General features: G+C 37.8%; 1 protein-coding gene across 4 annotated transcripts in view; it reads right to left on the bottom strand.

The window, feature by feature from the left end:
• NRG1 (neuregulin 1) overlaps positions 1-15,766 on the bottom strand; it is a 792,976-nt gene that overhangs the window by 162,996 nt on the left and 614,214 nt on the right. For all 4 annotated transcript variants that reach the window (XM_027853664.1, XM_027853666.1, XM_027853665.1 and 1 more), the window contains exons 4-5: positions 7,455-7,505; positions 1,715-1,765 (exon numbers count right to left, since the gene is read on the bottom strand). In XM_027853664.1, the coding sequence (XP_027709465.1) occupies positions 1,715-1,765; positions 7,455-7,505 (102 nt within the window). The remainder of the gene's footprint in view (positions 1-1,714; positions 1,766-7,454; positions 7,506-15,766) is intronic.

The following is a 15,766-nucleotide window of genomic DNA, read 5'->3' as shown; positions in this document are numbered from 1 at the left end:
AGGCTAATTATACCACTTATTTCACAGGGTTGTCATAGGATCAAAGACATGATAATTCTAGAGCACTTAGTATGGTGCCTAGCACATCCTACACTACAGAAATCTTAGTTGTGCTGCTGCTGTTGCTGTTAACTGTCCCATACGTGGTCAAAGAGATACACAGTTTTCAAATGAAGAGATGAAAAATATTTTAAAAATGTGAGAGGCCTCGAATCATTCACAAGTGTAAATTAAAAACTGAGATTTCACCTCAATATCCATTAAATTGACAAAGATGATAAAAGACAATAGTCAGTATTAGACTGTTGAGGGAAGACAGGGCCCTAATTCACTAAGGGTGGAGCTGTAAATCAGTCCGACCAGAAAAGAAAACAATTGGGAATTACATGAGAAAAGTCACTAAACCACTCACATCCTTCAACCAAGTAACCCCCTGCTCCTGGGCAGATAATCTTTTCACCTGGGCAGGTGAAAAGCAGAGAAATACTGCACTGAAATGTTCATGGTTTTATAATAGTTAAAAAAAGTGGAAGCTAAGACCTGAAGCCAAGTTTCCCTGGAGCCAAGGCCCGTTCTCTGTCTGTTCCATCACATTGTTTCACCAGTCCTTAATGGAGTGTTCAGCAAGTGAGTCTCTTCTGGTCATATACACAATGCATGTGTGTGTGCATATCCACACGTATAGGAAAACACCCATGTGTGTACACATGTATGTATGCATAAAAGGTATATTAATTTGTTGTGTTTTCCTCATATTTTGATGATTGTGAAAAAGGTATATTTCTATCTAATTATGCAAAGTTTCTCAAACTGAGCAAAGTTCCCACCTTTAAATAACCTCCTGAAAGTTGATGGAGGCCATTTAAGTACAGAACTCTGTCCCAGAGGTCTGGTAGGCTACCCCTACACTTACTTTTACTCAATACCATGTCAGCCCTACATTGTTTGTACTCATCTTCCTCATAAGCATCTGGGAGTTTTTGCTAGCCCTTCCTAATTTCCTCAGCTCCCTTGGGACCTAGCTAAGAGCAATAATTCATCTCGCAGGAATAGTACCCTTACAAGACACATTCCACATGAAAAGGGTAAAAAAAAAAATCAGCAACCGTGGCCAGGAACTTGCCTCTAACACATTTCCCAACTAGATGCTAGCTACCACATTTAAAGTCTGAGAATCTATACAACATTTGTCCATCCCACACACAGCATATTGTAGAAAAATGGCTGAGCTACCATATCAGAGACATCTGCATAGGACATCTCAGGCAATGAGTAAAGCTTTGAAAGAAGCTGAAATCCCAGTCACTCAAGTCAAATCAAATCAATTAGTATTTAGTAGATGCCTACTATGTGTCTGAAACTGAGTCAAGTACTGGTCCCGACATGGTATTTGATTATTCACACAAAGACATTTTTCAGAGGCTAAGCAATGAGCTCCCAGCCCTGAAGGCCACTGGTCTAGTTTATCAACCATACATATGAGGTCTCCATTCAATTATATTCACACATACTTGGTAGAAGAGAGTGCAGAAGGAAATATAATTCTAGAACAGTCCATCTCCACCATTTCCAAAATCCTTTAAGCTCTACAATGAAATATGTCATTAGAACTGGCATTAGCACCAGGCTGAAGATGTAGATGAACTCTAAAAGTCCTTGAAAGTCATCACAAAACTGTGGTAAAGGCCAGTTAACAGAATGGTTGAGTACTTACATGAAGAAGTATTGATCCCTTCTGTTGACATTGATATTCTAGTGAGGTACTCTATAAAACAGAAAAAGGCAATGAGGAATTATGGCATCAGGCCAAGCAAAGTTCTCCATTGCAAATGTGCCATGCTCAGAGAGGACCCAGGAAAAGAAATCAGGAAAACAAAAAAAGTTGAAAAAAAGCATCCGTGATTTAATGATTCCACAGTCAATGGGAAGGTCAATAAAAATAGTGCTTAGCTGAAGGCCAAAAGGGACAATAAGTGCAGCATAGCCATAAAAGAGGCTTCAGCAGAGATGGAGAGGCAGGTCCCTAACTCCCAGATGGACCTCAATACCTATGAAAGCTGCAGTTTCCATCACAGAGAAACTCTGTACTCCTCACTAAATAGGATGCTTATGAGTAGGGTCAATCAACATTAACAGGGAGACATAACCAATTCCTTTGACTTCTAAGATGGTCAGGATTGATAAAGATCTAGGAATATTGGGAGAACTGGGCAAAAATGCTTACTTTACTCTGCCATCTTGGATCCACCCACTGTAATGGATAAAGACCTGATGAGACCCAGTGACACTGGCCTCCTTGCTGTTTCTTGTACAAGGTTTTTTCCCTTGACTATGCATATTTCTTACAAGGATTTTGTTTGTTTTGTTTTTAAATTAAGGAGGAGGAGAATGGTGAGGGAATTTTTTTTGAGAAAAATAAACAAATCTAAGAAAAAAATAAAATCAAAGAGTCAGACTGTCTAGATAGTCTGCAAGGTCACTTCTAGCCCTAAGCATTTAATCATAAATCTAGAATAATAATAATATTGAGGAAAATGGAAAGAGTTGATGGACTGAGAAGGGAAGGGGACAGCTAGAATACAATGACATCTAGTAGGAACTGTAAGAGAAGTGAAAACAATTACCAAACATAATATATAATCTGTGGGAAATGGCTACATGTGCAGATTTGTTGGCTACCAGGGTTGCATGCAAAGCTGGTGGAAGCTCTTCCTTTTCCCTTGCTCCCTTAACTCTCCATCATTGGGTCATTCATATTGACAAGCAGGAGCATGGGAAAAAAAAAAAACCATCAACAAAGACACCCTGTCAGACTTTTATTGTTTTTTATAGTTTATTGGTATATTTTATTTTTATAACACATTTATTTTCATATTTTTGCCTCCCCCAACCATATCTTGAAGGCCAACTTTTTTTTCTATCAAACAAAACAAAGAGGGCAAGGAAGCAGTCCAGAAAAAACAGCCGACATATGATCCAGACCGATGGCATAACCAATGTTCCACATGAATTGTCACTACCACTGCAAAGGAAGGGAACTGCCTGTATTCTCTCATTTCTTCTCTGGAGGCAAAGATGTCCTTGTCATAATGCAAATGCAATTTCTAGTTTTTGTTGCTTTTTGTTCTTTCCATTCGTATTTTTGAAGTCCATATGTATATCATTTTCCTGGTTCTCATTTCACTCTAAATCATTTCATAGAAGTCGTCCCACAATTCTTGCAATTTTTCATAGTCATTGTTTCTTGCAGCACATTAATATTCCAACACTTTCACAAAATGAATTTGTTTAGCCTAAGTGATGGGCAACTACTCCAGTTCTTTCTGCTATCACAAAAACGTGTATATGGGACTTTTCGTATTTTTTCATCATTGACCTTCCTGGAGTATATGCCTGGTAAGGGAATCTCTGAGTCAAAGAATAGGTATGTTGTACTGATTTTCATTGTATTATCTATTATATTCTACTGATCTACTTTTTATTTTTCTTTTCCCAAACCAACATCAAATACTTTTGACAATTGCTGTTTCACAATATAATTTGAAGTTTGGAAATGCTATCTGTCCTCACTTCATTCCTACTTTTTTTTCACTATTATCCTCGAGATTCTAAAGCTTTTCTTTGTCCAAATACATTTTTGAAATTATTTTCTCTAACTCTAAAAAGTAATTTGATAGTTCAACTGGTATAGCACTATCTGTAAATTAATTTTAGTCTGATTATCAGTTTCATTATATTGCTGTAATCCAGATGTGAGCAATGAGTATTTTTTCAATTATTTAAGTTCTTATTAAATTTCTTTAGAATGTTTTGTAATTGTATTCATGAGTCAAGTGTGCATTTGAAGACTGATTTTCAGGTAGCTTATTAATGTAACTATTTTGATGGGACTTCCCTTTATTAATTCTGTATACATTTTGGTATTGCAATAAATAAACATTGATGGTTCTATGCATTTATTTTATATTTGGATACTTTACTAAAGCTATTAATTGATTTAATTTCTTTGCTGATTCTCTGGGGTTTTTCTAACTAAACCATCTTATCATTAGTTAACAGAAATCTCTTCTTTGTCTATGTTTGTGTATTTAATTTCTTTCTCTTCTCTTATTGTTATCTCTGGTATTTCTAGAATTGTCTTATATTTGTGGCAAAAGCCTCCAGTTCACTGCAAACAAAGTTAGTTTTGGTTTAAGATATATAATTTTAACATATTAAAAATGATCCTTTTGGCCTATGATTGGTAGCTTGTTTTTTGTTTTGTTTTTAGCATAAATGGATGTTGTATTTTCTCAAAAGCTTTTTATCTGAATTTACTCATATAATTGCTTAGGTTGGGGTTTTGCTTTAATATGATCATGAATATGATCTGCTTTAATATGTTACTTGTTTTCCTATTACAGAATCATCCTTTTATCTCCTATAATTCCAACTTGTACATGCTAATTTTTTCAAAAACATATTACTCTAGTCTTTGGTTAATATTTTATTTCAACTTTTGTAACAATATTCCATAGTGATATCAGTTTTTTGTTCTCTTTCTCTGCTTTATCCTTCCCTGGTTTAGGTATTTGAACTTATTTGTCTCATAGAAGGAGTTAAATAAGGTTACTTCTCCAACTTTATCAGATGATAAAACAGATCAAATAAAATCTAGTACTTGTTTTATCTGATATTGAATTTATCTTATTTCTGTTAATTTTGGGGATATTTTGAATAACTGGCATCACTTAAACATTTGATACATGTAACTATAAGTTTCCATACAAAAATGATGATTTGTTTTAGTAGAACATATATCCTCTTCTCCTTTCTCTCCCCCTCCTCTCCACATTTACACAATTCCCCATTTTGTTATAGCCTAAAGAAAATATTAATTTACTTATCAGGAGTTAGGAGTCCAAGTTCAAATTAAGTGTTCTACTTTGATTATCTTCTCATAAAATTTCTCTTAAAGCTTTAGTCTTTTAGGTCTTTTTTTTTAATCACTTGATAATCTCTAACATGGTCTTTCTTTTAACCTTTATGTGAATCCATATCATTAAAAAACAAACTAGACATGAGAATTGATTTTATTAGTCTTTTTTGTATAAATGTGTTTAACTCCTTGTGCTTCAGATGATTGAAGGTGTTTTAAATCTGAATAAACAATGCACTTGTCTCCTTTTTTCCATAAATTCTGAAATGCCATTCTTTTGCCAAACACCTATTTTTTGGTCATTGGTCAGATTTGTAGGATATATTGTTTTAAATTGTAGCTTGAGCTCTTTTGCTTTTTAAAATATACTTGCTGTTCTCTCCTGAGATTTCTTCAGAATGAAAAATAATCTTAAGTGATTTGAATTGTCTTTCCTTCATATTTAAAGATATGGCTGATTAAAAACATATTTATCAACTATATTACTAAATACAAATACTCCATGCCTGGGAGTTGATAGCATATTCTCTTTGGCTGGTGAAGATCTGTAGATTTTCTCTGTCATTGCTTTGTTGTTTTTATTCAGAAGTGCTAGGTAGAAGTTTGAGTTGGGGGGGTTGTTGTTTTGGGAGGGGGTTGGCATTATTTCCTGAATTATATCATTCAGATTTTAAAAATAATTTATTGTATTCTCCTGGATAACATATGATTCTTAAGTTATCTCAATATACCCTGTCTCCAAGGCCGATAATTTTGGCAGACATAGAATTTATGTGTCCCCTTAACGCTGTAGCTGTTTATTTCTCTTTTGTCATTTTTCCCCTCCACTGTAGTAACTTTTTTTTGCATTCCAAGTGATTTTCTCCTTTCTACTTCCATTTTTTGAGAAGAGATTTGCAATCATGTAGGTGTGTGCATACATACACACACACACATACATACATAATATATACACACATGTGTGAGTAGGTGTATATATAAAATACGTAATATGTATGTGTATTACTCTGCTGTTTGTTTGCTTGTTTTTATTTCTGCATTGAGAACTCTGATTTCTATCCTAAATTCATTTCTAATTTCTTCTGAAAGTTCTCTTTTGAACTGTTCTAGGGTTTCTTGATATTCTTCTATGATCTCTGGTAGGTCCACAACATTCTCATATTCACTAAGTAATATTGGTTATTTTGTTCCATGTTATAACAGTTGCACAATGTACTTTTATTTCTTTTGGAAACTTCAGGGATTTGGTTATGGTTTTTTGATCCTACATTATTTTACCTGCTTGTAGAGTACATTTTAATTCAGGATTTTTTTTTCTTGACCTGTGATCTTTCAGCTTCTCTCCTGAATTCAGGAATTTTCCTCATCCTCTCATCACTAGACTTTCCACAGCTGCACAGACTTCCTGAGGCTGAAATACCAAGTCACATCAGCCTTCTTGCAGTAGGGGAGATGGAGGGAAAATAGATGGAATCCACTTCCTTGAGGAATTTCAAGAGAGAAGAGAAACGAACCCAGCTATGTTTCCAGACCCCCTTCCTTAGATCTGAAGCTTTGTCAGTTGTAACCTATGACTTCAACCTATGAAGCCATACATATCTTTCCAAGAGTTTTTCTAGTTTTTCCTCTTCTAGTCTCAGTCCCTTCCATCTTTCCTTACTGTGTCTGTGTAGAATCAGTGTTCATGGCTTCTTAGACCTGAATATTTCAGATGAGATTACTGCCATGAGAGATCCTGATAATCAAATTCCAAGTCTTAAGCCTGTGAGCTTGCTTTGCTCACTCTTTTGGGTGGGCAGGAATCAGCTGGCATGGGGACACTGAATGAGAACTCCAAGAACTTCTTCTCAAACTGTAATTCATGAGGATCTTCCTTGTACATGACTTCAGTCTTCTTAACTTGTGGAATCCACGATAATTACTATATCTGGCCCACAATTCCTTGCTTTTGAAGTTTTCAAGATGGAGATGTTTTCTGACAGCAACCATATTGCTGATCGTATGTTCTCAAATGTGTAGTTCAGATCCTGGCCTACAGGTCAGAGGTTGTCCTATTAACCATGTCCTAGAAGAGACCCTAATAGTAATTACCAAATTTGCTATTCAGAAGTTTGGCCAGATCATAGTATCCTGGCCTCTAGTGCTATAAAGGCACCAGTGTTGTGGATTCCAAAACTATCTACAAATCCTGTTATTCAAGTATGTCTGAACAGAAAGTACTGGCCTAACAGGGAGAAAGAAGGGCCCATGGCCACAACGTTAAAACTATCTATGGAAATCCTCCTACTCCTCAGACTTGTTTCAGAGTTCAGGTTTTGATCAGAAACATCAGCAACTGTGGACAATCTTCACCAAACTGAAGCCGGAATGGGAGTCAGAAGGCAGACCATGCTTGATGAAGTTGTTAGTAGATGAGGAAAAGGAAAAGGAGGGGGAAGTTGTGAAGGCAGAAAGGCTTCTGTTTAGTAGAGGTATAGTCAGCAGGCAGACTGGTCAATCCAGGGAATAAAGCTTGATGATGGCTAACTCTACTTACCTGAGGGCATGCTTGCTCTTTCAGTAGATGCTGGCATACTAGTTACAGTCTCTGCAAAACACAAAGGTCAACAAAATGTTATGCCACACCATCAAATGCCAGTCAGAGCCAGACTGGTGCATAACAGCAATGTGAGAGGAAGAAAAGAAATGCCCCTAGGAACGGGGAACCCAATACTTGGACTTCATGGAGTGGGAAATACAAATAGGAACACGATTCTAGTTGGTTTCTTCTTTCTTGGACAGCAAGCATGAGCTGAGTTAAGTCAAGATTACTGGGAAGAATAAATCATTTCCATCTGGTTCCAGAGAGCATACAAGTAGCCCAGATGTGGCCTGCTCCTTGAGAAGGCCTGTGTCAATGTCACCTTTGGAAAAGTCAAGACACATGGCAAAAATACTACCAGCAGGATTTCTCATTGCAGGTAGTGGAAGAATCACAGCTTCTTAAGGAAGAAAGACGTTTCCAAGTTGGGATCATTGGAAAGTAAGTAGATTTCTAGCAGTATGGACTCACAGACAGTTTCTCCTTTATCCATAGCATCAGCTTTCACTGACGGTAAAATAAAAGCTTTTGTTCAGAGGATCATGAGTCCATGTGTGCAATATTGAGTTAAGTGCTCTTGGGAGCCACAGCAGTCTAAAAAACCTGACAAAAAAAACTTGACTTCTTGCCTCCACCATGATGCTGGTGGGAATGTCATTAGTAGTCTAAGTGGCACTACATTCTGATAATCCAGAAAAAGTTTCTGTGGATCTCTGAACCAAACCTCTGTCCATTTATACAGATTTATCTAAAGGTCCAGGAAACCACCTGGTAGAGTCAGGAAAATAGGCCAAATTGCAGTAACTGGAGGCATCTATGATCAGAAGACCAAACAGTTATGTCTGGGTTAGCAGAGACGCGCCATTACACAAATATTCCTACATCAACAAAATCAAAAGAATTAGTACCCAAGGTACTTTCTGGCTGGATGCTTTCTAATACTACAAAGACTTTCATTTGTAAATCATAGTCTAACAGAATAAGAATGCTATCTAGCCAAGAATGCCTCCTGCTGTGAATTTTTTCTAACCATCTAGAAATTTTCTATGGTGTAATTAAGTTAAATATACACATTCACCAAATTATGTCATCTTTAGTTTTTTTTTAATCATAATAAACCATAGGACAGCATTGTATAAATTAGTGATGGTGGCGTGACTTATAGATAATCCTGTCCAACCCCCTTTTGGTGTGGAAACTATAGCCCAGAAGGTGCAAGTGACCTGTTAAAGCCATATCTGCTAGTTAATAGCAGAGCTGGAATGTCAATTCTGATATTAGCATTCCAGAGCCACCACCCTCTCTGTTACACTCTGATGCATCCAGCAGACTGGATGGCTCAACCCTGAGTAAGATACACATAGGCTTACTACAGTCTTTTAGGAGATAGCTCCCCTATTCATCCAGCAGCTGAAAAGAGCTAGAATGGGCCATTTTTGCTTATACCATGAGAGTAGAAATGGTATCATGTGACTCATTTCAAATATAATAGGGGCACAATACCCCAAATTCAAAATTGAGTAAGAGCTCATTGTGAACTTAACAGAGACTAGAAATATCTTTTTGGCAAGACAACGCTGGTTCCTTGGGCTCAGAAGTCAATGTAGATACACATTCCTCAAGTGTCAAGGTCACCAACCATGCATGTGTTGGGCAGCACATTTTTCTTCAAGATTTCAATGAATCCACCAAAGTAGGCCTAAGATGTCCGAGATGCAACCAATGAAAACCAGAATAAGAGAATGGAAGTTCACTGCTATACAAGTCTTTGGGGCTCCTTCAGATAGCAAGGACTAAGAGATTTTCTACCTTCAAAGCTGGGGCAATCTGATGTGGTATTTCTGAAAAACCTTCAAGTAATTTTCTTTCTTCTCTTAGAATTTAAAGAACAAAGTACAGACAATAAACAGCCATCAAGAGAGAATAGAGCCATTTTTGGTCTAAAAAAAATTCAGCTTTCCAAGCCAAGTATCCTTTTGGAAGAGAAGGCACTTCCACTGTCCATCCATCAGAGACACAGCAGACATTTACCTGAGGCTAATGTAGTAAGCTCTGAGAATATACCATGGGCATCTTACTCATGGCAGACAATAAATGTTCTGCTGGTTGTTTCTTGTTGTTCAATGAATGGATAAAAGAATATAACAACTATGTCAGAAGTACTAAGGAAGGGAGTAAGCATTCATTAAGTGCCAACTGCATGCCGGGCACTGTGTTAAATACTTTACAAATGTTAACTCATTTGGTTCTCACAACAGCTTCAGGAGGTAGGTGATACTTTTATCCCCATTTTACAGGTGAGGAAACTGAGGCAGACAGAGGTTGTGTGACTTGCCTAGTGTTGCTCAGCTATGATGTCTCTGAGACTGGATTTGAACCCAAGTCTTCCTGATTCCAGGCCCAGCACTCTATTCATTGCACCACTTAGCTCTCAACACAAACATTGAGACAAAAAGACAAAATGTTTTTCAAGCCTATTAACACCCTCCTTCTAAGATAATCATTGACCTGTATCTCTCAGAGAAAATAGTTTTAGAATAAGGAAGAGGTAATTATGGAGAAATTAGGAGCAAAGAATTTTTTTAAACTGACCCCTTCCCCAAAAAAGACCTAAATAGCAAATCTCTGATCTCATGAATGTATGTATTACCTGCAGTAATGTAAATCACAACTCATCAAGCCCATCCCTCCTGCAACTTGCAACCAAGTTATTCTCCTAAGTTCACCAAAGGAAGTCCACCAACACATTTGTGGACCTCCTCACTTCCCCTTGGCATCATGAAGATACCAGTGGAATACATAGGTTGGGCATCCCTCAGCCCTCCTTCTTGGTGTGCAACTGTTCTTTCTCTCCACCCCCAACCCCTTGATAATACATGTCTCGGATGTGTCCTTCACATGACTTTTCCAATATAAATCCTATTTTACAGCGTGTTGCCATCTGTGCACACCCTCCATGCATATTCTCCATTGTCCTTTAAGAGATCCTCACTTTTGTTTCTTAGGATACTATAGCATTTCATGGCTCGTAGGCAGAGTGTCACCAGAAGGATGTATTTCTTAATACCCCAAAGATAGCTCCCCCCCAAAAAAGCACCTCCTAATTCCCCTAAAGCCCAAATGCACACCCAATTCTGATTATCTCTGTAAAAAAGGAGATTTCTAGCCTGCAGTCAGGAGAGTTACATTTCAAGCTCATAGTTCAAAAGCAAGGCCTCCAGGCAAATTCTGTCCATAATACTTCTTGGGAAAATGTAAATTCAGAAATGATCATCACCAGCCATGACTTGCAATTTCTTTGGTTCCAAAACAATTTTGCTAATGAGAAACTCTCATTTTGCTAATAAAGATCCTGCTGCAGAAAGTCTGGCTGAATATTATACTGATTGTCCTTCCTTTTAGAAAATACATCTATCCTGCCAAAAGCAAAATTGTAAATCACCAAATCTAAGTCCCACTTACAAGAATAAGCAAAATGTATTTATGAACCCAGGCTTCTTGATTTTTTTTTCTGCCAGAAACACACTGTTCCCTGAGGAATTTGGAAAATGAAATGTGTTCGTATGTGCTGGGCGGCCCTTTCATTAAGCTGAATTAATGAGAAGCACCATCAGCAGCTGCCTGCAGCCAAGTGACTTGTGCTGAGAACACCAAGGAAGGGCAGAGGAAAGGACCTGTGTCTGTAGCGTGTCAATAACATTATACAAATCAGCCTGGGTTCTGGAAAAATGACCCAGTTTGGCTACAAATACTTTATGAGAAAGGCATTTCTAGTGATCACAGGCAAGCTCTTGTTTCTGAAGATTCTATCATGAGTGTTACATGCTAAAATTGACAAATTTTACACTATGTGTGTACACCCAAGTCACTCAAATTGTTCTTAAAACCTGCAAAAGTGATTGGGGCTCTCTGTAGTTTCTGAAAACAAAGTATTCCATCATTCTGGGGCCAACAACTTAGGACAGTCATCTTTTTTTTTTAATTAATAGCCCCTTTCTTAAAAATTAACAAGCACCAAATCCAACATGCATTTTCATAAAGTTGACCAGAAAAAGTCAGTTGCACATAAAGCCCAAAGCTCTGTGACATACAGTGTGCCTTTCCCTTTAAGCAGGTAATCAATTCCACATGTTATTTTCAAAGCCAGCCTGCTTGTCTCTGTTTCCCACTCTTCCCCTTTGTGTAATTTTTATATGCTTTGAGGATTCCATTTCTTATTTCTCTTCCTTTTTTTATTATTTTTGGTAGCCCTATCATTATCTCTCCCTTTCACCTCACTTCTTCACCACGCCCACTGGACAAAGAGACAATTCCCACTTTGGTCACATCCAAAAATGTCAGTCTCATTCCACACTTTGAATCTATCAGCTCTCTGCAGAAGGTGGAGAGCAGATTTCATCCCAGTCCTCTGGAGATGTGGTTGGGCAATGCATACTTTTCTCCAGGTTCTGCTCATTTCGCTCTATCAATTCATACAAGTCATCCCAGGTTTCTCTGAAACCAATTAGGATAAGCATTTTCAAAGGGCACAGGAACACAGCTCCATACAGCTCTTAGCCACCTGAACCTCTGAAATCCACTTCTAGTTTCAGAATGAAGACTCCCAGCTATACAACTGAGGGGCTTTAGAAAACCTGTCAACAAACAAGCCTGCAAATATGCCAGGGATAAGGATCTGAAAGGACACCAACTCTTCTTATTATAGTCTTGTCTCTCTGTCTTTCTGGCCATGCCCCCTATAGAGCATAAGACCATTTGTTTTCCATGATTAATGGCAGACCCATGACCGACACACCCAAACCAAAGCAGGTATAATTACATTCCCAATTCAATTGGTACTGGGAAACTCAGTCTGTTATCAAGACGAACTGAATCCATAGCTCTGATACAGAGAGTAATCTGATCTTATGCAAATTGAATTCCAGGGCATGATACAATAAATCAATCATTCACTAGCAATTATTAAATGTCTACTAAATGTCAAGTAACATGATAAGTTCTGGGGATAAAAAGATTATATATATATATATATATATATATATATATGTATGTATGTATGTATATACGTATGTATAATCTCTGCCTTCTAAGAGCTTGCACTCTATTAGGAGAAATGGGATGTATACATGCAAGCAATCAGAAATATATGTACGTATATATATATATATACACATATTTATATATACATACATATATATGTGTGTATATATACATATTTATATATATACATACATATATATGTGTGTGTATATATATATTTGTTTATTTATTTTATACACACACACACACACACACACACACACACACACACACAATACAAAGAAGGGAAGTCCAGCAAGTACTAGTGGTTGGAGGGGAATGAGGGAGAGGATGACGACAGGCCTCATGTAAGAGGTGGTCCTTGAGATGAGCACAGGAGGAAGATTGATCTAAAATGCACAAGTGAGTAGGGAGTACATTGCAGACATGGTGAACTATCTGTGCAAAGGCATGGAGAGTAGAAGAAGCAATTAAGATGGTGTGGCTACACCTGAAAGTTCATGAAGGGGACTAATGTGAAATAAGTCTGGAAAAGTTGGCTAAAGAGGAATTTGTATTTTCTCCAAGTAGTGAGAGGAACTCCTGGGCCATTCTGAGCAGGGAACCAATGTCAACCTTTTCTTTAGGCCCCTTAACGTGGCATCTGTGTGAAGGATAGACTGGAGTGAGGAGAGATGTGACCAAAAAAAAGACTATTTAGGAGTCTACTGAAATAGTCTAGGTGAGAGGCAATGAGAACATGAGCTAGGACTGAGGCCATGTGAGTGGAGACCAGAAGAGGGATGGTGAGATGCTGTAGATGAAGAATTGCCAGGACTTGACAATAGATCATGTGTGTGGGGAGGGAGGCATGAGGAAGAATGAGGAGTCAAAGACGACACCTAGATTGTGAACCCAGAAGGTTGGAAAAGGAAGACTAGTTATTAGTTCATTCACTTGTACATGTAATTCCATCAACAAAACCTGGAGGAGCCAATGAGAGGAAATTCTATGATGAAACTGAATCTCACTAATAGGGAGAAACTTGATGTTGAAGTGGAAAGTGGGAACCCTGGGCAGAAGGAACCATTCCCTCCTGAGGTTGCAAGAAAGAAGAAAATCAGTCATAGTCTGATGTGTATGGGAAATTTGAAGAAAGGGGATCTCAGCACTCCAGAGGAAGGATATGGAAAACATCATGGACTAAAATGCTAAAGCAGTCAAGGGTCGAAAGAGTAGAACCTCTAAGATTAAGATTCTGAAGACAAAAAGGGAAGCAATTCCAATTAGGAGGGAAAATGATAGTTTTCTAAAGAAATTGCTATTGGTATTCAAGGAATTCTTTAGCTAATTAAATTTTTTGCTTATTTGTGGTGAGGCAGTTGGGGTTAAGTGACTTGCCCAGAGTCACAAAGCTAGTGAGTGTTATATGTCTGAGGCCAGATTTGAACTCAGGTCTTCCTGACTCCAGGGCCAGTGCTCTATCCACTGCACCACCTAGCTGCCCCCTAATCTAATTTTTTTAAAGAAATGTGAGCAAGGTCACTTAATGAAGGATGAATATAAGCACATTGGACAGTCCTATAAAAATTTCAGGACTTTTAAAAAATTATAATTTAGAATTAAAAAATAAAAACAATGTCAGGCTTACTAAATTTCAGAATGATCTGTGGCTAGCAAGGGAAGCTAAGGATAAGCCCAAAATTGAGTTGTTACAGATTTTAAATCTATATTGAGGGAGAAAGATGAATCCAAAAAGGTCTAAGATTTCTGTGTGGGTGAATGAGGCAAGAAGTGAAAACAGAGAGAAGATAGAGCTGCCCAGACCTCATTTTGGTTGTTTTCTGCACTAGGGAAAATGGCCTTTGGACAAGGTAGGAGTGAACCAAAATGGCCAATGGGGAGATGCTACCCTATAGTAAGAAGGAGATAATAAGAGAGCCCTGAGCTATCTGTAATGAATTCAACTCATCTGGCCCAAAGGAACTACATCTTTGTGTCCTCAAAGAATTGGAAAATGTGAATGCTGAGACAGTGCCAATTAAAATGGAAAGATCATAGACAAAAATGGAAGAGACCAAAAAAAGGAGAAGGGAAACTATGGTTTCCCACCTCCCCTCCACCCCACATGCCCCCCCTCTGAACATATTCCTTTAAAAAAAGAGAGAGAAGAGAACAAGAAAAGTCTGGAAACTATAGGCCATTGACTTGGATTCCTAGGAAAGTTTTAGAATTGATCATTAAATGGGTGGTTGGTAAATATTTAGAAATGTGCCTACAAAAAACTAGCATGGCTTCAGTGAGAATGGGTCATGCCAGGCTAACCTTGTTTTCCTTTTGTATAGGGTTACTATCCTGGTAGATTAGAGAAATGATTTAAGATCTAGTTTACCTAGAATTTGGGGAAGGTTTTGAAAAAATAGCTCATTTTATTTTTATGGAGAAGATGGAGCAATGTGGAATAGACAATAATGCAACTAGAGAATCTCTGGACTGTTCAAATGGTAAGTCTCAAAGAGAAGTCATTAAAGGTTCAATATCAATTTGGCAGGAGGTCTCCAGGAAAATGCTCAAGGGAGTCTGTGATTGGCTCTGTTCTGTTTCACATTGTTTGTCAATAACTTGGATAATGACACGTAGAATACGCTCAGCAAATTTGCAGATGACACACCATTAGGAGGGATAGCTAACACAGAGGATGACAGAGTCAGGATTGAAACCACCTCAACAGCCTAGAGTATTGGGCTGAATCTAAGAGAGCAAAATTTGGTGGAGATAAATGCAAAGTATTGTGTAGGTCCAAGAACTCAACTTTACAAGGATAAGAGAGGGACATGGTTAGACAATAGCTTGTCTGAAAAAAAAAGATCTGGGGGTTTTAATGGACTGCAAGCTCTATGAGTCTTCAGTAAGATAAGGCAGATTAAATTAATGCCATGTAATCTTAAAATGCCCTAAGAGAATTAAAGTTTCCAGGAATAAGGAGGTTATCATCCCTCTGTAGTCTGCTCTCCCTGGACTACATCTGGTGGACCATGCCCAGTAGTGAGTGTCATTTTTTTAACGATGCTTATAAGCAGGTAAGTGATTGGAGCAGGGCAATCTGAATAATGAAGGGACTTGAATCCATGTCAATAAATATGGGTTGAGGGAATGGAGGGTGTTTAGTGTAGAGAGGACTCAGGGTGGGTATCACAGCTGGATTCAAGCATTTGAGGGATTACCAGGTGGAAAAGGTACTAGGCTTG

Source organism: Vombatus ursinus, unplaced genomic scaffold (assembly GCF_900497805.2).
Source record: "Vombatus ursinus unplaced genomic scaffold, bare-nosed wombat genome assembly UNPS02010193.1, whole genome shotgun sequence".
In the NCBI taxonomy this organism is placed as follows: domain Eukaryota; kingdom Metazoa; phylum Chordata; class Mammalia; order Diprotodontia; family Vombatidae; genus Vombatus; species Vombatus ursinus.
This window is presented reverse-complemented; position numbering and strand designations above follow the sequence as displayed.